The sequence below is a fragment of the Gopherus flavomarginatus genome, chromosome 6, assembly GCF_025201925.1.
Source record: "Gopherus flavomarginatus isolate rGopFla2 chromosome 6, rGopFla2.mat.asm, whole genome shotgun sequence".
Taxonomy (NCBI): domain Eukaryota; kingdom Metazoa; phylum Chordata; order Testudines; family Testudinidae; genus Gopherus; species Gopherus flavomarginatus.
The window spans coordinates 85,282,767-85,305,974 of NC_066622.1; the positions used below are offsets into that span (position 1 = coordinate 85,282,767).

A 23,208-nucleotide genomic window follows, 5' to 3' on the forward strand; every position below is an offset into this window, starting at 1 on the left:
GGTATCGGGGATGCTATTTCTGATGGCTTGTAGTCCATCTTTGTGTGGAATGTTGATGTAGAGAGCTTCTACATCCATAGTGGCCAGGATGGTGTTTTCTGGAAGATCACCAAAGGATTGTAGTTTCCTCAGGAAGTCAGTGGTGTCTCAAAGATAGCTAGGAGTGCTGGTAGCATAGGGCCTGAGGAAAGAGTCTACATATCTAGATAATCCTCCTGTCAGGATGCCAATGCCAATGAATTTCCGAGAGAATTCTCTGGTCTTGATACTAGCAAAGAAAGAGAGGACACCTAAGATGATAAATAGGGTATCTAGATGGAAAAAGTTATTTAAAAGGCCAGATTCTGAAAGAAAGCTTCAGACCTCAAAAGTTTCATGCTAATGTTCATCACAACTGAGTGCTGGAACATATATGAGCAAAACCAGACTCTGTTTCCGTGTGTGCAATTTTATGCATGCAAACACTTTTCAAGTATTGACATCTACTTGTTCAGGTGAGAGATTGGAGCATCTGTATGTGGGGGCACAGGAAAGGATGTGCAAAACCCAAGACAAACAGATTTTGCACAAGTAAATGTCATGTAGATGTTCATGCATGTCGTGGTTATGACAGTTTGGTCCCAAAAATCAAACCTACCTCCTTTATTTTTCCCTATTGGATTGGTAGTCTAGTGCCAATTATTTTTAATTAAGACTATCCTGGGTTACACTGGGGAAAAATGGTTTGCCTAGTTAAGTTTACCACAGCATTTGTGGTATTTCCCATTCTACCTGCAGGAAATTCTGTAAACACTATAGTGAAATAAATGTTAATTCTTTTTGTCACTAATTGTGATCTGCATCAGCCACCAAAACACACAATTCAAGCAGCATTTCAGAATTATTATTAAAAGAGCCCCTCTGCTGAGACCAAAGTTCACCAAGATGCTAAGCTCTTTTTAGATGGAAAAATATTAATTAAGGACCTGATCCACAGCCCATTGAAATCAACAGAAAGATTCTCATTGGCTTCAGTGGGCTTTTGTTCAGGCTTTTATAAAAAATATCACAACATTTGGGGGTACAAGTTTGCATACAAGAAAATGGTGACCATTTTTGTATGAACTTGTAGAGAGACCATTTTCTTTAAAACATTGCTACTTTTGTTTTCCAAAGTTCGTTTAAATCCACTTTTCATTCTGCTTTGCAAATGGTCTGCTCCTTGAATTTCTACTTGCCATATATTGTGAGCCTGTGCTAGAAGGAAATACAATTTTTACTTCTGCATGTATGCAAGGGATATAAGTGTACATATTTCATGCCCTCTTATTGCTCCCCACTCATAGCAAATAGCTTATCCTTTGATCAGAGTGTGCTTCTAATAAGAAAACAGAAAGTATGTCTTATGTTTACCAGATTCCAGATTCACAGTACTGGAAACTCAAGTCAACAGATCAGAGACAGCGTAAGATGTGTCAGTAACTTTCTCAAATCCCCAAGCTATCAACCCACACCACATTCATACTAGTAACCTTGACATGAAAAGTTTTCTATCCCAATAACAATTCTCTGAGTTTGTCAGTCTCATAGATCTCAATGTTCTAAAAACAAATAAAATATCAACATGGCCATGGCACTCTCATGCTGTTGGAGTTTGGCTAGACTTTCAGGAAACACCTTCATCCAGGTGAGTCAAAGCAGATGTTGATATATAATAGCATTAAAATTTGACTTTGGACACCTAGCAGCTTTATTGCCACTAGTGGATGGAGATCCGTAGCTGTACTGATGTCACAGGGAAAAAAAGAATTGAAGGGAGATAAAGATTAATAGACATAAAAAACCCCATCGCTACAGAATTAGTGAATTTCAGCAAAAGAGGTAAGAAACCAGTCAGCTGAGAGTTGCTCCAAACACTTACAGAAAGAGCTAGTATAGCTTATCCTGATTTTGTTATTTTAAAAGTAATTATTCTCATTTTCTGGAAGATAACAGAAACACAGTATTGCCAATCCCAAACAAGAAAAAAAAACCTGCCAGACCTCAAAAGTCATGAGATCGGCTTAAAAAGCATGAGGTTTAAAAAAAAAAATAATAATAATCTTTGCCTTCTGGTTGCTAAGCCTGTAGGGTACACTCATACCACTTTTTCAGGCTTTTCTCTGCAACCATGAAGGCAGAAACTTTTTTTTTAATAAAGCTGAGAGTTTTCAGCTAATCATCTGTTTCCAGGAACTGTTGCTTTACTAATATAATAATACCTAACACTTAGATAGAGCTTTGCATCTCAAAGAACATGACAATCATTAATGTATTTATCCTCACAACACCCCTGTGAAGTAGGGAAGGGCTGCTGATATGGTAAGTCACTGCTAAGATGGAGAACTGAGACACAGAGAGGCTAAATGATTTGCCCAAGGCCACGGAGGAAGGCTGTGACAGAGCAGGGAATTGAAGCCAGGTCTCCCAAGTCCTAGCCTAGTACTCTAACCATATTGCAAAACTTGCAGTAAAAAGACAATAGTTGGCAACAAACTCATCTAGGCACAGGGGATGGTCTACAATGGGAGATGTCAGAGTTAGCCAGTGGAAATTCCAGGGCGGCCTGGAGGGGGGCAAGTGGGGCAATTTGCCCCGGGCCCCACAGGGGGCCCATGAGAAAACAGCATTCTATAGTATTGCAACTTTTTTTTTATGGAAGGGGCCCCTGAAATTGCTTTGCCCCAGGCCCCCTGAATCCTCTGGGTGGCCTTGGGAAATTCTTCAGTGGAGGGAGCAAGGGAGCGAAGCAGCAGGAATGGGTTTTCTATACTGGAAAGAGGTATTGTGAGAATAAACATATTAGAGACTGTGAGGCATTGAGATCTGATAGGAATGGGAAATGGGTATTTAAGAGGGTGAGGGTGCAAAAGAGCTATAGGGTGTCATACTTGAACACAAGCCACCATTGTTATACACAATCAGTCATTAACTGTCAGTTCATATTGCAAAACTAATAAGATACATAGGTCTAAATTCAGATCTGATGTAAGCAAGTGCAAATCTACTAAAATCATTAGAGTTGCAGTCTCACCTACAGTGTCTAAATTAGGCCCATGACTCCCTTCCCTTCTTTACCTATTAAAAAAATAGTTCCTCTAGAGAGATTGATTTACCATATTAAATGCAATTCTGTATATTAGAGGAGAAGGTAAAAAGAACAAATTGTTCATGCAGTTTTTGTTCTCTGCTAGCCCCTTGTTTTCATTCCTTCTAGATTTTTTTCCCCATCCCAAGTCATGGTACATGAGTTCTTGTTCAGTTCATTTTCTGCTTACATGATAAACTTGTCAGTGTTTGACTGATTGGTTCTCTGGACATGTTCTGGTTCATTTGTAAGGGCATTTTCCCATTGCTTTGCTGTTTCTAGCATGGGAGTCTCATTTTATTCACTTTAAAAACCTACGTTATTGCAGCCCTGAATCCATATGTCAGAGTGAGGGTTGCTGGTGTGTAGGCAGCAGTGTAATAAAATATATAAACCTGTGAGGTAACATAAGCAAAACATTGAACAAATAGTAAGCAAACATGGACAACAGTTTTGTAATTCACTATCCAACCAGTTTTTGTTTCCATAGTATTAGGAGCATTCTGTATACAAATAACAACATGAATCATTTATATAGCATTTTCCGCCTTGAAGAATGCTATAGTTCATCTCAGGACCCCTCAGAATGGCACGTACTGGGGAAAGAAGAGATGTATGGGTAAGGACACTGGGACAAGACCTACTCTTATAAAAAGTGCTGTGGTAGCTTTAAAGCCAATGCCCAGCAACAAAGCGCTCTGTATTTAGTGTACCATGCATGTTGCAAGGGAACCAATTAAATTTAACAGAAGCCACGGTTTGTAATCTAAGAAAGAGGAATAAGTTCTTCAAGCTTTCGAGGTTAAAGTCTAAGTGTAGGACCACACAGGAATTCTATGAGCCAGACTATGAGCCCTTTACTTGTCCTGGTGAACAACAGGTCTGCTCCTGTGGGTAAACTGAGGTCAGTGAGACTACTCCTGTAACTGTTCACTGCAGCAAGCAAGGGGCTCACAACCTGGTCCTGTTCATCACTTTAAACCAGTGGATCCCAACTATTTATTGCTGGAGCTGCCCCTTAGATTGAGTTAGTGGAGGAGTGCACCTGCTCACCCAAACTCCCAGAATAGTTCTTCGCTTTCATTTTCTCGCATGTCCTTTTCTGTTTGTTTTCTTTTCAATCTCTTGTGTAGCCTCTTCTTCTCTGTGCATTTTCTTTCTCCTTTTCACTGCACGGTGACTGACGAGATAGTGTAAATGACAACATCACATGAAGCAAGAGAGCAGAAGCTAAGCTGTTAAGAGGGATTTTAAAGCAGTATATGAAACTGTTTTTTGTTTGATTTTGAGAACAACCATTTAATGGCAATCACTGACTAATATACCTTGGAATATAAGCACAGACTTTGTTAAAGATGCCACACTTGTACCTTTTCGATTAAGAGCTAACAAACATTTCTGACACTTCCTATTGGCCTTCCCAGGGAAGACTAGACTTTACATTCCTAATGTTTTGGAGTTAAAAGACATACAGAAAATAAACAAAGAAACCATTCATGCCTTTATCCATCATGAATAAGAAAAAGGGAGCACAAGCCCAATTCTTAAAAAATCGTATGCACATCACCTTTGAGTGTGAGAGAGAGACAGACAGACAGACAGAGACAGCATGGGGGAGAGAAGCATGGACTGAAAACCAAAATAAGTGCATTTAGCTCAGAGTGTGTCAGAGACAGAAAGGGATGGAGGAGAAGCAGAGCATGGATTACACAATAAAGTGTTCCTGAAACAAACTCCACAACCATAACTTCATATTTTTTCCATTTTCAAATTATAATAATATCTAGCTCTTATCTGTCATTTTTATCAATAGATCTCAAAGTGGTTTATAAAAGGGGATAAGTATCATTATCCCTATTTTATAGATGGGAAAACTGAGGCACAGGGAAGTGAGGTGACTTACCTAAGGTCCTCCAGCATACCAGAATTGGGATCAGAACCCAGGTCTCCCATTTGCTAGTCCAGTGCTCTGTCCTCTAGACAGTGATTTGAGACCAGCTGAGCATTCAACTGTAGTATTATCTTCTTTATTGACATGAAGCTGGCAAAGTTGGAGACTTTGTTTTGGTTTGGTTTTTTTACAAGAAACTTTGAGTTTATTGACTAGGCAGATTTTCTTCAAAGCTCCCAAGTTGAGAATTTTCAGGCTAAATGAGAGAACAAATAAATGTTTCTTTGTTCCAAAAGGATTTTTACTGTGAAAACTACTTAAAGGGGGTGATGCTGAAGGGATCCAGTTATTTCATTGTGGAATGTTTGTCAAGACACATCTCAGGGGCCACATCTGCTTTGATAAAATCTAGTTGCACATGTCCCGCCTGGAACTTTTGTCAAGCAAAAGCCCAGTCTCTTATTACACACAAGACTTGGAGTGAAGAAGCTCAAAATGGAAATTCTCATCATATGGGACTAACTATTTCTTATGAAAAGCAATGTGATAGGAATAAAGCTAACAGATGTCATTTTACTGCCCAAATATGATGTGATGAAAAAGTCCATAGTGAAGTGAAGTGGACCTGAGTTCCTACATGGTTACTTCAGGAAAACCATTTGCCCCATGAGTTATGGTAAGGTGGGTAATTTTGGGAGATTGATACTATTGAACTACTGTAAAAGAAAGACAGTTGTATTTCAAAATTAACACAAAAGACTGAATTATTTGGAGTAGCAATTGTCCTCCTACTCTATACATCTGATCCTTCAGTGAGTTCTGATGGCAATAGAGCTCTGCAGGACAGAGGAGCCCTTCTGCCTGGAGCTCATTGCAAGATTATGGTCTATAGTTGCACACCACCTCCTTCTGTAGGGGCCCTCTAGGTGCTATTGTAATGCAAATAATAAGATGCAGTTGGAAATGTGTCAATGTTTTATCCACAGACTCTACTAACCGAGACTCCCTGGATATGATTGAACGGTGTATATGCTTGGTGTGTCTGGATGGCCCAAGTGGGGTGGAACTCAATGATACAAATATGGCTTTGCAACTTCTACATGGGGGAGGCTATGATAAAAATGGTGCCAATCGCTGGTATGACAAACCCATGCAGGTAAAATCTTACTGTACTCTGACATGTAATTGCTCTGATACACACTAACAATGACATACTCAAGTCTCATGTGTCAGGGCTGATCACCACAGGGGTCCAGATGGATACCCGCCTGCATGCCATAATAGACCACGTACATCACAGAGGGTTTTCATTTCCTTTGGAGTATCAGACATAGACCATGAGCAAAGGCAGCATAGTCAGATGGGGAATCAGCAGGGTGAAGGGGCGGGGTCATGGCAGCATGTCAAGCAAGAGGCTGGGAAGCACTGGCACTGAGATCAGAATGGCTTCCTGCCCATGAGTGACAGCAGACAAGGGAAGCAAGACCTGCTTGGGGAATAGGAAGTGTTGCAGTGTATAGTGCATCCTTTTTAACACTTAATCACTTGCAGAGTTCATAATGCTACCTTTACCCATGCAGCTGAGAAGAGATCTATCTCATCTACATTCCAGAAATGTCTTTACCCCAAGACTAAAAGAAAGAAAAAAGGTTAAATTAGGAAATCGAGAACAAGAAAAAGGATGAAAGCAGCTGAGATTTCTTCTCCTTTTCAAGTCTTTCACTTTAACCTCAAGCTCTCCCAACTCTGGTCATAGTGGACCTCTGGAGGGAGCAGGTTCCAGACGTGTGCAAATAACACAGCAGAGAAATAACAATGTCATCCTGCTATGTTGCTGCTATCAGCATATTTGCTTTTTCCTATCCAAAGCACAATGCATTCAGTACATTATCCTATGCTTATTATTTATGCGATGGCATTTCTCTTTCTAGTTTGTTGTGGGAAGAGATGGAGTCTGTGGCACTGTGTGTGAACACTCCCCTTTCGATGGGATCGTCCTGGTACAGTGCACCGAACATTTGCTCAAGCACATGTGAGTCCTCTTTCATTATTAACATAACAGGACAGCATCCAGATGTTTTTTTTTTTTTACTCAAATGTATTAACTGGGCCTCTTAAGTGTCAAAAGAAATGAATGCGCCTGAAAACAAAAAATGACGTATCTGATCAAAACACACTGGGATCCTCTTTCAAAGTGAAATTCACCCGTATGGCTTTAGCCCCACTTCAACTTTATTTTGAAATCCACAGTGAAGTCACGTTTCCTGCCCCTGCCCTGCCGGAACAACTTCACACTCTTAATTGTGGTTTTTTATAACTAGAATCGCAGTTTGCACATTAGAAAGCATTGAAACAGTTTAGCACTTTCATTTTCCTCTGCTTTTGTTTAATGGACCAAATCCTAGTTGCCTTGATATCAGTGGGAGTTTCACCCTTGGCTTTGCCCCAACAAGTGGAAACGGACCCAAGTAAAAATCATGTGTCTAAAGACAACTCAAACTGATCGGCTCTTTGAGTTACTCTTGCTTTCCTCTGGTGTAAGTGATATCAACTTAGGTCCATTGAATTTGTGTGTTTTCCCCAGCAAAACAGAACATCTGTAATATCAGAGATTACTTGGTTTCTCCAGCATGTCAGGAACTAATGATTTAGCAAGAAAACGGCTATCTCACCATTTGTAAGGAATAGGTTGATACCTTATGTATTTTCTCTGACATGTTTACAGGAGGGAAAGCACTAAGAAATTAGTCAGAGCTGATTCAGTGAGTGAGCTTCCTACTCCAAGGAGATTGAGATGGAAATGCTCTCCAGAAATTCAGGGACACTTAGCATCATCAGCAGAAAAACTTCAAAGGTACGGCAGATTCCTGGACTTTTCTGAACTGCTTCAAGTTGTGAGCCACCTAACAAACAACTAATTTATTATACAGCTCAATCCTACCCAGTGCTGATCATCCTCAACTCCCATGAAAACAAAAGATGCTCAGTGCCTCACAGGATCAGGCCTGTAAGGCTGTACAGTTAATATAATGCACTAGGAACTGCACTATCATTACATTCCTTTCATGTAAATATAGGAGAAGCTAATGATAACTACCAATACCACTGGAAATAAATTTGATACAGCATTCATTATTTCAGGGGTTCTCAAACTGGGGGTTGAGACCTCTCGGGGTCACAAGGTTATTACAAGGGGGGTCGTGAGCTGTCAGCCTCCACCCCAAATCCCGCTTTGCAGCCAGCATTTATAATGGTATTATATATATTAAAAAGTGTTTTTAATTTATAAGGGTGGGTCGCCCTCAGAGGCTTGCTATGTGAAAGGGGTCTCCAGTACAAAAGTTTGAGAACCACTGCATTATTTACATAAAATATGAACAATGGCCTCTATTTGTACAGGTATATGGTTTGATCTGACCCAGACATAGCCACGCCTGTGGAGGAAATGTATTTAGAGGAGTTGTAAACAACTGGTTTGAATAGACAATTTGAATTCAAGCATTTAATTTGCTTGTATCTACAGTGTTACTACAAAGGCCAGTACTTTGGAGCTGGATTTTCTAGATCACAATGGATATGCATGGAAATTTTCACAGTGACTTTGAATGACAAAACTTTTTTGAGAGAGATTTAAGCTTCTTGTCCAATTTTCATGAGGAAATTAACATAATGTACACATGACCAATTTTAAATCTTTGCTTATTGTGATCGCATTAGGGGGGGAGGGATAGCTCAGGGGTTTGAGCATTGGCCTACTAAACCCAGGGTTGTGAGTTCAATCCCTGAGGGGGCCATTAAGGGAACTGGGGTAAAAATCTGGGGATTGGTCTTGCTTGGAGCAGGGGGTTGGACTAGATGACCTCCTGAGGTCCCTTCCAACCCTAATAGTCTATGGGTCTAAGACAGTACTGGTAACAAAGTGTTTAAAATCTAAGATATGATATGAGAGACATTAGCTCAGTCCAGATACCAAAAAAAGATTGTTTTGTTTCTAAATAAACAAAAGGTTACATTTCTTTGAAATGGGAGTTCATAATAAAATCAGGGCCTGCATTAGACTTTTAATCTATCCATTATTTAAATACAAGTGCTTCACTGATATGTAATCTAGAACAAAGAAGAGCATGTTTAACCTTCAGGAGCAGAATTGCTGGGAAAAAAAAGTGTTTAACCCAAATGAGCACAACTACATGAGTGTCACAGCTCATAAACAGCACTGAAGATTAAAGTTGCACGTTGAATAGTGCATGATTAGAGATTGTTAGTTGAGAACAATTTACTGGTTGCCAAGTGCCAGACATTAGACTGAAAACGTCTACCCAATAGGTGCTAGTTGAGATATGTGGTGAACAGTATATGGGAAAAATGTTTTCTAAATATTGCTTACAAACCACATGATATGGGAATCTTGCATTTTCCTCTACAACAAATGCCCCTGCTTGTTTTCTAGGATAGTAAACAATCTAGATTTTATTGTTTATACATTTGAAAACTATGGAAAAGAGTTTATCAAGAAACAAAAGACTAGCCCAGATGCCTACATTCAAGTAGCACTTCAGCTGGCATTTTACAGGTATGTTTATCAAATCATGGAAATAATATATTGTGAGCACAGATTTACAATTAATCAGTAAAACAAAGAGCTAAGTCCTGCACCCAGACAAACTCCCATTGGCATAAAAGGTTAGGCCTGCGGGATGGGGTCCTTAAAAAACAGGATGGAAACCCATAATAGTAGTCACTTTGTTCTGACATATAGCACCCTCTCATATGCTATATGTTTGTTTTACAATTATAATGGAACTATTTAAATCAGCTAGAAAAGTAAGCAAAACATCCACAGTTACTGCAAAGTTACAGGGCCTATAGTTTAAAAAGCTGAAGGGAAGCAAATTGTCATTTGCAGATAAATCAGAGATTGGTTACAGCCTTGCCTGTCTATTATAATCCAAGTTGTAGCTCAGATTCAGCACATAAAATGTAATGAAAACAAACCCAGTTCTGGGCTTCTCTAATAATGGTGTGTAATTACAGGACACAATCACGTCACCCAAAAGCTTAAAATGAGTAAGCACATGACTGAGTAGACTCTTTAGCATAAAGGAAGTCCTGGGGAAAGAGTACAACATATCTCAATAGGCATAGGCAGGCTGCAGCTGCTAATACCTAAACAAATTATACAGACCCTGGCAGGAATAGTAGACCCAGGTGCCACTCCCTTTCCTATATGGGGTTTGGGCCCAGAGGTTCTGTGCAGTGCACACCAACATCACTTCTAATATATTTTTCTGTGCAAGGAATCAAAGACTGACTGAGCCATAGTTAAAACCCATTAACATAAGCTATTCCACTCCCATCCCTCGCCTCTCCATTTATTTTACCACTTCTTCTCTGCTTGTTCATCCCATACCCCACATTCATTATTGCCTCCTCTCCACCACTCACAGTCCCTCTTTCACTCTCTGTCTTTCTCACTCTCTGTTTCACTTTGTCTGCTCTCTCTCCTACCTCTTCCTCTACCTGTCTCATACAACCTCCCCTCCATTTTCACTGTGTTGGGGGGCAGCCGGGAGGATGGGCATGGAATGTGGCAGGAGCTGCCCACCCCACCAGAAGTGGCCCAGGAAAAGTGAAGCCCTAGCCCTCCCCTGGAAAGCAATAGATAGGTGCAGTAAGCACCATCTGTGCATGGAATCTGCCAATAGGGGGTGCAGCTTGAAGCTTACTGCACAACCTGCCATAATGCCCTCAGCTCCCCATCCACAGGGAACAAGAGACCTTCTGAAGAGATCTCAGCAGCACATAGGGTTGGAGCTCCACTGCAAGGTAGTAGTTACTGTTTATTTCCCCCTGGACAGCTGTTGTTAGGCTTCCCCCAGGCAAAATGAGTATCCCAGGGTTTGACACTAAGAGCTGACCTTGGTTGCTCTTTTTACTCTACTAATCTCCATGGCATTCCCATTGCCACAGGCTCTGTTATGGACTGTCAGGACAATTAATGTCCCAGGGTAGTGACCACTTGTGGGGTTTCTTAGCATAGACCCATTATACCAACAATCCCTAAACTTATCAAATTAAATCCTGAAGCGGCCTTTCACGATGCCAAGCTTGTTTCACCCACTTTGTTAGCTAAAATCCAATAATGCCAACAAAGAACTGTCCATAGCCTGGTTATGAGAGCATGCTGAGTCCCAGCTATAATACAGATTTCAGCTCTGCTGCATAGATTGGGAGACAGCTGAGCTATAAGACAGCCCCTGATTCAATTATAGTGTAGACAAGCCAAAGTCATTTGTCAGTTATTTTCAGTGGGGATACCAGTAAGTCCACTGGTTGCAAAAGCAGGGGACAATGGACTGTAAACAGATGGTAACGTGCTAATTTCCATGTACAGTTCTGCTTGTAATCTGGGTTTTCACCTTTGGCTCTACTGAAATGGCATTCATTTCGTCTGAATTTTCTGTGACATACACACACACAAAAAATATGCAATGCATTTTTTTCTTGTTTTAAATAAAACATGTTCCAATCTTGTACGTAAATGATTAATCACACAATTATTTTATCATGTGGCACTAATAAAACACTCCTTGAGATCTTTCAGTAAATTCTAGTTTTATTAGCCTTGTTTTTACATACCAAGTAATTTTTTACTAGCAATCCATATATAAAATATATTCAACTGTACACAGCTCTTTGTATTGAAAGGGCTATAGTATCCATCTTTTGGCAATTTCTTATATACTTCTATTAACATTAAAATGAAATATTACACAAAAATAAAATCAATCTTGTAAAAATAAAACCTACTGAGACTATTTTTCTTTTTGCCATTATGATCCCCTGAAACAATTACTCTCTGCTTTTCCTATTTCATTCTCTCAGATGCCACAGAAGACTTGTTCCTACCTATGAAAGTGCTTCCATACGCCGATTTGAAGAGGGAAGAGTTGACAATATTAGGTCTGCAACCCCAGAAGTTTTAGCTTTTGTAAAAGCAATGACTGATGACAAGTCATCTCTGCCGGTACGTTAATCTCTCTCTTTTGCTTTTATTTAAAACAGAACAAAAAATCATGCTTCTTTTACCTATAGAGAAGGGTGACAAAAATGTAGGCCTCGTAGACTATAGTCAGGTAGGAACTCATTTCTATGAGAACCAGAGCTTCATGCTAAATATGAATATTCGTTTTATTATTTGAGCACCCAAAAGCACGATACAGATAATTACACCATGAGAAACAGAATCTGTGTCTAAACTTACTTAACAGAATCTTTTGTAATTTATACCCGCAGAGCCAAATTCCGCTTTGGAGAATTTCACACTGAACTTGAAAGTTCAGGGTCATATACTGCACACTGAATGTTAGTTGGTTTGTTTGTTTCTATAGCCATGCTTCTGCCAAACATATATAGTGTTTATCTAATATGCCCAGTCAGGCTAAAACTTCTGAGATTAGATGTTTAAATCTTGGTCATGCTTAGGAAACAGCTTTCCATAATGCACTGAGAGCCACTTTCTGGAACTGCACTGTTCAGCTGCCTTGTGTAGATTCCTCCTGCACACACTCCATCCACCTACCAGGAATGTGAATAATTTGCACTGGCAGGTGGGTGTGGGGCGGGATGCAATCGCCAGGTCAGGGAATGTACATGCACAAACTGGCTTACCCTAATTTTTGTCCCAGACGCTCCCCTTTGCAGTCTGCAGGAAAGCCCCTCTGTATATCTCTCAGCAGGTTTTGTAGGGGAGTCTTCCACCTCTGCTGTGCACAGATTTTCTGGTGGGTGCCTATATGTGTGTCACTGCCAGAATTTGGACATGTTTGTACAGAGCTTCTTCTAGCATGGGATAGTGAGGTTAGCTGCTTCTAAGTATCTATCAAAACTTTAACAGAAACAACTGCAATACAATGAGGCATGGTGATTTAAGAAATCTTAGTGTAGAACAGACCTTTGTACAAAACTCCAGAGGCTACATGAGGGACAGTTTCCATTCCCCCACCACGTCTTCCACCTCTGTAAGCTGTCGAGTTCAAAACCCATCTTGTGCTGAACTGGGCTCTCAGAAACTCCATGTTAAAAATCCACTGACAGGCTGAGGTGGTTCCTGGACAGCACAAAACTGTGTGATAACTCTAGGAAAATGACAACTTTTTAATAGTAATCACTATACTTTGGCCTGAGCTCTCCTCCAGTCTGGCCAACCCATCCTACAGAGGACTCACCATCGTGCTGAAAATAGCCTCTGCCTGCCGGTAACCTCTCTGGTGATACAGTGCTACTGTCCAGAGTGGGCAAGCCTGGAGGTACTTTCCCAGAACAGTCTTTCTCCATGCATCAGTCCCTGCCCCTGGACAGCGCCACACCAGTGCATGCTCTCACTCTTTCAGAACCTCTAGTAGAAGACAGATGCCCTAATCAGTTCCCACCCCCAAGTTCTCTTGCCAAATTTTTTATCTGATTTCTCTTGCCCCTTTGAACCATTGCTGGTGACTCTTATCCCTACTGTTGTTCACTCAGATTCAACTATCTGGCTTCTCCAGCACTTGCAAAGCTTCATCATCTCCCAGTTCTTACCTGCCTCAGCTCTGAGACAGTGTACCCACCAGTGATATCCTAACTGTGTTGCATCATGTGAGTGAGCAAGGGAATGTCACATGTGACCATACAGTCCTCATTTCTCTACAATCACCTCTGCCAACCTGTGCCTCATTTTGTGTGCTCCAACCTTCCAAATCTTTATCTCACCCCTCTGCAATAATAAATATGGAGGATAATAATGTCATTGTTCCATCTAAAGAATCCTGTAAACATCATGCAGTTCTGCCCAATGGAATTATGGTTTTCCTGGAGATTATAAAGTATGCATATTTTGTTAGAATATCCATTTGGAAAGGTGCAGGCATCTGAATTACTCTGTGGATACTTCATGCATCATTTATGGAACACAAACATTTGTTCAGCTTTGACCATTCTTTTCCAGTCTAGACCCATATATACTATAGTTACAAAATGAATTAGAAACAGGATTCCCTTAGTTGACCTACACTCCACCAATGGAAGGGAAAAGGGGTGTGGTTTTTTTGTTGGACTAAAAGACATATGTCTTCTGATTTAAGTAGCCTTGAACTTTCTGAAGTATTTTTTGTGAGTAGCCATTAGTCCAAATCAAATCAGAAAATATTTTGCTTCTGATACCAAAGAAAGTGATTTTCAAATGATAGTTTGAACAGTCACCAAAGATTGAGTCTGGGTCAGATTGATTATCTAACACAGGAGATATATATCATACACTAGACACCATCTTCACAGGAAAGAACCTCTGATTGACATTGCAGAGAGTGCTTGAGAAACTGTAAATCAGATTTAAAGACTGCATTTTGTAATGTAATCTACATGAAGGACCTGGGGCCTGGCTCTAGTCTCATGAAGAAATATCAGATTCTGTGCTGTGAAGGTCTCTGATGATGCCCTTGGATTACTTCTAAAATGAATTCTTTATTCAAAAGATCATTTACTGTCCATTCAAGCTGAAGCTTCCCTGTTCATTTAGAACTACACAAAAGAAGCCAGTAACTTTTGGCTATTTCAAGACCTCCCTAATCGGAAACCTCTCGCTTGATATGCAGTAGCAACACTGTCTAAGACTGATCCCATGACCTAAAGTCTGTTGTTTGGCAGGAGCCAAAATTTATAGTTCTGTAACCAGAGATGTGAAGTAACTGTAACTGCAAAGGTTAAAGCAGCTCTGGAAAATTCTAGTTGCTCATTCACTCAGGGGAATGATTTTCTTGACCAGCTGGTAAAATATCAATACTTTTTTTCATTAACATCACTGTTATTGTCATCATGATAAAGGACGCTCAACAGATTTAGTGCCTGGTTTGGTAAATTTCCATGATGGTTTTGCAAGGCTGGATTAAACTATGCAATTATTGTACCTTTTAAATTTTAAAATTCAATTACTCATACCTTCATCTGTTGCAAACTTTACTGACTGCCCACTGGGACCTACATTGACTGACCCTGTGTACAGTTACTGAGAATTTTCTTCACCCGTTCATCTCATCTCTACTGATCAGAATTTAGTTTCAGTAAACTGGTTCTGTTCACTAATATAATACATGTAATTTCACAGTTCATTCTGCTTTTAATTTATTAAGTGATACCTGCCGCCAATCAGACAAGAATATGATTAAAAAATAGATTAGGCATTATGTTGGCTATGGACCTGATACAACTCTATTAAGTTAATTGAAAGTCTCTCTAGGATTTCCATTGGCTTTAAATTAGGTCCTATGACCTATTTGACCCTAAAAAAATAAGGCAATACCAGTGAGCATAACTTTGAACCATAGTGACCTTCTATTCATTCAGAGTGTCTACAACAAAGTAGGAATTTTGGGGTAACTGGGAGCATTACTGTACTGATTATTGGTTGTTAGCTCGTTGCCAGTAAAAGTTATTTCCTGCAGAGATTTTCAGTAATAGTCATGTTTCTATTCCACCAACAGGAATCTAAGATGCAACGATTTAAAGATGCAATTGCGGCACAGACTAATTATACTATTTTGGTGAGTAAAATGTTGTTCTGCCTGGATGAAAACCAGTCAGTTTTATACCAAAAACATGAAGGCATAATCACTAAGTACATGAACTTCAAAAACTTTAGATGCCTCTGAATATGGAGGACCCCGGTGCCTCGCACTATCTTGTTGACTACCTGACCTACCATCCATCTTCTGTGATCTCACTTCAAGAAACACGTTCCAGAAGCTGACATTGCAAGGTTAAATGTCTGCATAAGACAGTGCTCATTAGCTTACATAATAACCTTTGGACATAACCTGTCTAAATATGATAGTTCTTATATAGTATTGTCACAGAAGATGGCCTTGTGTAGATGACCTCTGCATATAGACACTGGGCATTTGTGTGACACTCATTAACATTATTATTAATTATTTGTATTGCAGTAGCATCTAGGAGCCCAACTCCTGGAACCTATTGTGCTAGGCAGTGTACACACACAGTACAAAAAGACATTCCGTGCCCCAAAGAACTTACAATATAAGTATACAACAAGACCTAATAGATAGATACGGACAGGCAGGCAGATGCAGGAGTACAATGAGACACCCATCTATATTTCCTTTATTCAACACAGTATTTATTCTAGTGTCCAAAAACTCCATGAAAAGGTCTGTTTACTTTTAAAACTTTAGACCTTTGGAAACCAAGTGATAGCAATATGTAATGTGCTTTTGTAACTTCTCTTTTTGATCATCAATAAACATTAACTATGCTGACAACTGAGGAAAGGTGGGGAGCGGTGGGGTGAGGAAATGGGGCACACTAAGGCTACATCTATATGTGAGCTAGAGGTGTGATTCCCAGGTCACACAGACATTCCCACAGTAGCTCTCTTTGAGCTAAAAACAGCAGTGAAGCTGCACTTAGCTGGGCAGTGGCAACATGGGTTCGTGACTCCAGGTATGTAACCACAGGGTCCAGTGGGGGGTTGTACTCAAGATGGATAACCCATGCTGCTGTTTGTGCTACCAGAGTTACCTTACTACTTTTAGTGTGCTAGCTTGAGGAGACCTAGAGCAAGTATGTCTATGCGAGCTGGGAATCACATCCCCAGCCAGCTCCTAAGATAATGTGGTGAGTTAATGTTAAAGGGTCTCATAGGGAACAGAAGCAAGCATGCATAAAAGCAATCAGCAAAGCCTTTCTCTAGCCCTCACCCCTACACCCACACACACACACGGAACGGGAACTGCAAAATTCACATTTCTCCCAGAGTTTACAGGGATTTAGATCCAAGGCTTTTGTTCGAGAAGGTCTCTACTATACCAGGGGTTACTTTTCTAAAGCTGGCTACTGATGTATTTTTATATTACCCTTCGGGGGAAGCTGCTATGACTTTAGAGCCCAGTCCTACACTGAGATAAGCGAGCACCGTTTTATTGACATCAATGGAGCTGCATTCATATACTCCAGCTAAGAATCTGGTCCTTAAAGTGAAATGTATTCCAAACATTGACCTAGAACTTGCACGGTTATTAACAGCAAATGAATGATTGTATGATACTCCCTTTAAAAGGCTATTGAACGTGCTCAACAGTAAAACAAGGAGATCCCCCAGTGAAAAAATCACTTTACTAGTAAAACAACCCATTTTCTGTTGATTAAATGTGAAGCAGCTCAGTCTTGGTAACACTTCACAACCTGCTGCGTCAAGACAAAGTGCTGACTTAACAATACTAATAACTTACTCAAGTCACTCATGATGTTAATAATTGTTAATAACTAGTTTTGTTGGAGAATTTACCACCTTTAGTTTTGCCTCAATCCAATGCCTAACAAATTCACTGCTGGGCATAATAATTGCTGATTACTGCTTAAATAGTAGCAATAGACAAGAAAGCATTCTCCACTAGTACTTATCCGAAAACACGTGCAGAGTGTGAGGGAGAAGACATGTGAAAGGAAGTATTCTTCAGACTGTGGAATGAAGAAAGGGATGAGGAATGACCGTTTGTAGTGAAGGCACTGCACTGGGACATTGGAGGATCAGATCCTGGTTCTGCCACAGATTTCTTTTTCTGATCCTTAGTTCTCCATCTCTAAAAAGGGGATATTAACACTTCTTTTCTCGCAATCTGGGTGTCTTTGTTTATGTAGATTTAAGCTCTAAGGACAGGGACTGTTTCTCACTGAGTATGTACAGTCCCTAGCACAAAAGGGCCCCAATCTCAGTGAGATCTCTGGGTGTGCCTTCCCCTAAAATTACCAGAAATATGCAGTAGTTCATTTTCAGTCTAATGAAATGTTATGAACATTAGACTTTTATGTAACTCATGGGGCAGAGCTAAAATTGTTTTGGGACCTTTAATTCTGGCTTTCCTAGCTTACAAGAAATTTAAAATCTCAACCTTAATATTTCATTAGCTTCCCCCTCCCCCTGCTTTTTTTTGAGGGCAGCTTAATATTAGCATGCACTCGAAGAGACAATGAAATTCAATTTTAGATGTAAAAGTACTCCACCTAGTTTTGATCATTGGGTATTCCCTCATTCTCATAAAAACATAATGTAACTGATGTGCCTTAAACTATGGGAAAATGCAAGTGAAGATTTACACAATCTGACTTAACTGTATATGTTACAGACTGAAACATACCAGCCCTGAAGAAAATAAAACATCCACCTCATAACACAAACAGCACTTTAGTGTGATTTTATTTTCCCTTGTTAGGGCTTACCAGCAACATTGCTATCTTAAACTTGGAGCCCTTAAATTCAATTTAGCACAATTTTTTCCTATGTGTTGACTCACAGTTTATTTCATTAGCCTGTCTTGGTCTGTCTTCAGACATGGCATTGATCTATGTTGCAAAAATGTCATTGCTAAGAGCCTTATAAATCTTGTGTGATAGCAAAATATGTCCTTTGATCATCAAGTCAATTTCCCTTGATAGGAAAAACCAAGGTAATCACTGTTATGTTGCAAATCCTTTCTCCAGTGTTTCTGAACCATGTGTGCTGATGGGCGTACAGACCATTGACCAAAGGGTGCGTTCTCCTTCATGAGCCACACAAGGTTATTTACTCCCTGACCCTTGTATCATTCATCTTAGATATTGGGACAATTCTTTCCTTGAGAGAAAAAACAAATTGCTGGCTTCTTACTCTTCTCCTTCCCTTTTAGAGCATCTTGTCTTCCCTATCCTTTAGGCTTTCTGTGCCCTTTAGCTATCAGTTCTATTTTAATTTCTTGTTCTACATCTAAATGATCTGCCCTTCCCAAATGATTTAATCAGTGATGAACTCTAGCTTTCTGTCCCAGATAAAGTCTACATATTCACCATTTGATTCACCAGGAACTTGAAGATGTACCAAAAGGGTTTTTGACAGCATCTGTGGCTGGCAGTTGTGGTGAATAAATGGAAGGAAAAAGTTAGATTTAAATGTGTCTTTTCATCTGGAGTGACCTTCCACCCACTTCAGCAAAAAGAACAGGAGTTCTTGTGGCACCTTAGAGACTAACCAATTTATTTGCCACAAGTACTCCTGTTCTTTTTGCGGATACAGACTAACACGGCTGCTACTCTGAAACCACCCACTTCAGAACAGCCAAAACCTAGACTGCTATGGCCAAGTTTTTTTAAATAATTTTTAATTCAGTTCTAGTCTCCTAAAGCACAGGAAGGTTGGAACAAGTAAGTGGTTATGGTTCTTAGGGTTATCTCTTCCACATTCCTGATAAGGACTTTGGAGCAATCAGAGGAGAGCTTGCCTTAAGAGAATTCAGCCCAGGCCAATGCATGGCAGGATAGGACTTTGGAAGTTAAATCAGTGGTAGCTTCAAACACTAAGGAGCAGAGGGAATCCCCACCACTTGGCCCCATTCTTCTCAAGTGACTGGGAATCCTAGATACCTCTGCGGATATAAATTCTGTGGGATCCTAAGCCCCTTATCAGCCTGGATCCAGATCCACAAGCAGTAAAATTTTTGAGAATAATCTGCTACCATTTGAGAGGTTTTGGAGCTTCCTTGAAAATTTCCTTGAAACCAGTAAAAGTACTGTGAAGTAATATTTTCACAAGTGCCTAACGGAGTTTCATTGGAAATTAGATGTCTAACTTACTTAGTCTCTTTTTAAAAACCCGCCCATAATACTTACAGGACCTGATTTTCATAGATAATGAGCACCCATAACCCCAGAAGGAGTTGTGAGTGCTCAACACTTCTCAGGATCAGACTCTTACATAGCAATTAAAAGTATCTTATGAATTTTTATTATTGATTATCCACAACGTATATACGCTGAGTAATTTTAAAATACATTTAGGGCATTATTCCACACAAAGTCCCCCAAGTCTAACCAAGGGAAATGACAGCATCAGTTGGGAGTTCTGTAGTTCTGCATACCATCAGTAAAACTGTGTGCTTTCTATTATATTTTGCTAGGCCATTACTGGAATGGCAATAGACAATCACTTGCTAGGGCTCAGAGAGACAGCACGGGAGCACTTCAAGGAACTACCAGAGATATTTACAGATGAAACATATTTGACAAGCAGTCAATTTATCCTCTCAACTAGTCAGGTGAGTGTTTCAAATTCATGGATCAGTATTTTTCTATTGTCAAAATACACATAAAAATTGGCTGAAGCCATAACTTCCCTTCTCTATCCCAAAGATGTACCCCAACTGACAGACAAACTTTGTGAAGCCTAGTCTTGAACACAAAAAACAAACAACAAAATTTGTATGAGAGCCTTGTGCTTCCTTCCCTTCCACTTTAGGTCTTGCCCTTCTGAAGGCACCAACTCCTGTAGTAATTCTGTTTTCCAGAGACAGCATAGCCACCAAACCAGATGTGCTTCTATTGTGGAGAGAGAGGCTAAGAAGCATGAACAAATATTTCTTTTTAAAAGCAGCTGTGTTTGAAATTTCAGGCTAGTGCTAGCTTAGGTTTTGCAAGGACCTATGCATGCTACTAAGAGACACAAGGCCTTGCACAGCCTTTCCTCACCTGTGAATGTCCCCACCTCTTCACACTTAAAACAATACTGACTGGCTGTTACATGACTGTGACACACTTCCCGTATACCTGGTTGCAAGACTTTAGTCTACAGTCTCTGGAATAGACTAGATGGGAAATTCTACAGAACAGTAAATTAGGAGGAAGGCAGCAGCAGCGAAACACATTCAAGAGCTTTAATCAGAAGGTGACATGAAAACTTGTCAAGACAACAACTAAAAATGAGGGTATGCTATTCAGATCCTGTGACTGCTGGGTTGGATATGTGTGGAGCCCAAAGGCAAGTTATAGTTGGCGCAGGCTAAGACCATCACTGGCTCTGCCTGATCAACATGTACAGGGAGTAACAACAGGAACAGATTAGGGAATGTAGAGTGTAAATATCCTAACTATAGCCTTATAGTCCTTCAGTGTTATGAAGATAGCTCAGTGGTTTGAGCATTAGCCTGCTAAACCCAGGGTTGTGAGTTCAATCGGGGGGGGGCACCCAGGAATCTGGGGCAAAATCAGTACTTGGTCCTGCTAGTGAAGGCAGGGGGCTGGACTTCATGACCTTTCAGGGTCCCTTCCAATTCTAGGAGATATCTCCTATTATTATTTTTAATAGATATTCATAAAAACTGTCAATTGCAATTCCTGATATGCAAATGAGCTTTTACATTTACAGATGGTATATGCTGGTAACAAGATGATTAGCCACACCAATATTTCCTAGATTCAACATTTTGAACTATAATACCAGAGTCATCAAAACTTACAAATTAAATGTTTCTCTACGTATGGTAGCAGGTTTAGTGAAAAAAGAAATCTACAAAGTAATTCATTTACTGACACTCTACCTCAACTATATAGGACTGGGAGTGTGCAATAAAAAGGACTGATAATATTGTGCTGAAGCATAAAAACCTTAATAAGTAATTTGATCTTGTCATAATGTTTGTGGACTTTCAGACATGAGTGAATGTAGCCAGAATACCACTACATAAATTCTCCAAGAAACCATCCATGAGCAAAAAAGTGCTTCTGAATAGCTTTATGGCCTTCGGCTGTTGCACAGCAAATTTATCTGACAATTCTATGACTCTGTTAGCAGGACTAATGGCTTGTTCTATGCCATTAAAAAGCCAAATGTCACTTTTGAAGGCTCATGTACACAAAGTCTGAAACATAGAGATTTCTAACAAATTTTAATTTCCTTCAGTAGGAAGTGTTTTATCCAGCATTATATCACAATTAAATTTGAATTGTAACAGAAAAATTGTTTCAACTAATAGCTGAATGAATTAAAATATACTGGGTTTTTTTTCCTGGGCTCCTGACAATAAATGTTAAGAGCTGTAGAAGTAATTAAACTCTGCACATTACAAGTTTAAATTAACCTTGAGATAAGCTGAAGGAAATCTAAGGAAAATTTTAGGCAGCATAACTGTTGATAGTTATTCTGTGGAAATCAGTATGCAAAGCTAATAGGCATTAAAGGTCTATTTAAAATGACAGACTAAGTGAAATATATGCATTTCAGTCTCAGACAATGAGCCCAGTTTTCAAATATAGTCAACTGAATAGAATATCCAAAATCTGCATTTGGACACTCAGATCAGTGTTTAGAGCCATACATAGCTGTTTTATCTGCCAAAGTGCTGATTTTGGTGTCCATCTCTGTGCTCCAGCCTTCCTATTAAGGCAACCATATTTGGTAAGGGGATCCTCTATGTTTGAAATGTTTGGGGCTTTTTTTAAAAAATAATTATTTAATGTTAACTAGATTTCAGTGGCACTGCTTAAACCTGAAATCACTCTCCCTTTCCCCACCACCAGGTTCCAACCACCATGGAAATGTTCTGCTGTTATGGGCCTGTGGTCCCCAGTGGTTATGGTGTATGTTATAATCCACAGCCAGAGCATATATTATTCTGCATCTCAAGCTTTAAAGAATGTAAAGAGACCTCCTCAGTCATGTTTGCTAAAGCTGTGGAAGAAAGTCTCATGGAAATGAGAGATTTGTGCAGCAAATGCAACTCTACTACAACAAAATCACTGTCTAAACAAGAAACAGTTGCAAAATCTCAAAATGGACGCAAGCTCTAACTGTGTGACTTATTTTCCTGCACCCTTTCCTTTCCCCCACTCTGAAGATCCTCCTTATGAACTAACAACAATACAACTGTTCAAAGGCAAGGTATAATGAGAAATATTTTATTGTAGAACAAAAATGCAGCTTGTTTTAGGTATGATTATCATTTATCAATATGAAAGCTAGAATACTGTGACACTTAAGTTTCAGTTTTTTTGCTCTAGAGTCAGCAAAACAATTGGTTTGTTTAGTTGAACTGAAGATGGCAATAATATGGAACCATACTGTACCACCATTCCTATCAATATGCAAAAGTAGTTTTAACATCCATCTATATTCTGACCTTGACTAGCCCCAAGCACACATCTGTTCCTAGTACAGCCAAGAATAATCTACATGGGGTCTTTGCATCAGAGGAGTTCTGAGTGCATAGCAGTATGTCAGAATCAAGTGAAGCAGAGAGAATTTTTCCCTAAATTAATTCATGGACTTATTTCCTCCTCTCACTGGGTGAAATACATCCCTTTATAGAGGCCCAGCACAAGGTGTATGTGCCTGTCCCACTAAATCCTTTTGTCA

At 39.7% G+C, this 23,208-nt stretch overlaps 1 protein-coding gene across 1 annotated transcript in view; it reads left to right on the forward strand.

Moving 5' to 3' along the window:
* CHAT (choline O-acetyltransferase) overlaps positions 1-22,643 on the forward strand; it is a 47,412-nt gene extending 24,769 nt beyond the window's left edge. Inside the window, exons 7-14 of the mRNA XM_050959095.1 lie at positions 5,984-6,153; positions 6,929-7,029; positions 7,723-7,851; positions 9,448-9,570; positions 11,883-12,024; positions 15,515-15,574; positions 19,979-20,116; positions 22,374-22,643. Coding sequence (XP_050815052.1) covers positions 5,984-6,153; positions 6,929-7,029; positions 7,723-7,851; positions 9,448-9,570; positions 11,883-12,024; positions 15,515-15,574; positions 19,979-20,116; positions 22,374-22,643 — 1,133 coding nt within the window. The remainder of the gene's footprint in view (positions 1-5,983; positions 6,154-6,928; positions 7,030-7,722; positions 7,852-9,447; positions 9,571-11,882; positions 12,025-15,514; positions 15,575-19,978; positions 20,117-22,373) is intronic.
* The last annotated feature ends 565 nt before the right edge of the window (positions 22,644-23,208 follow it).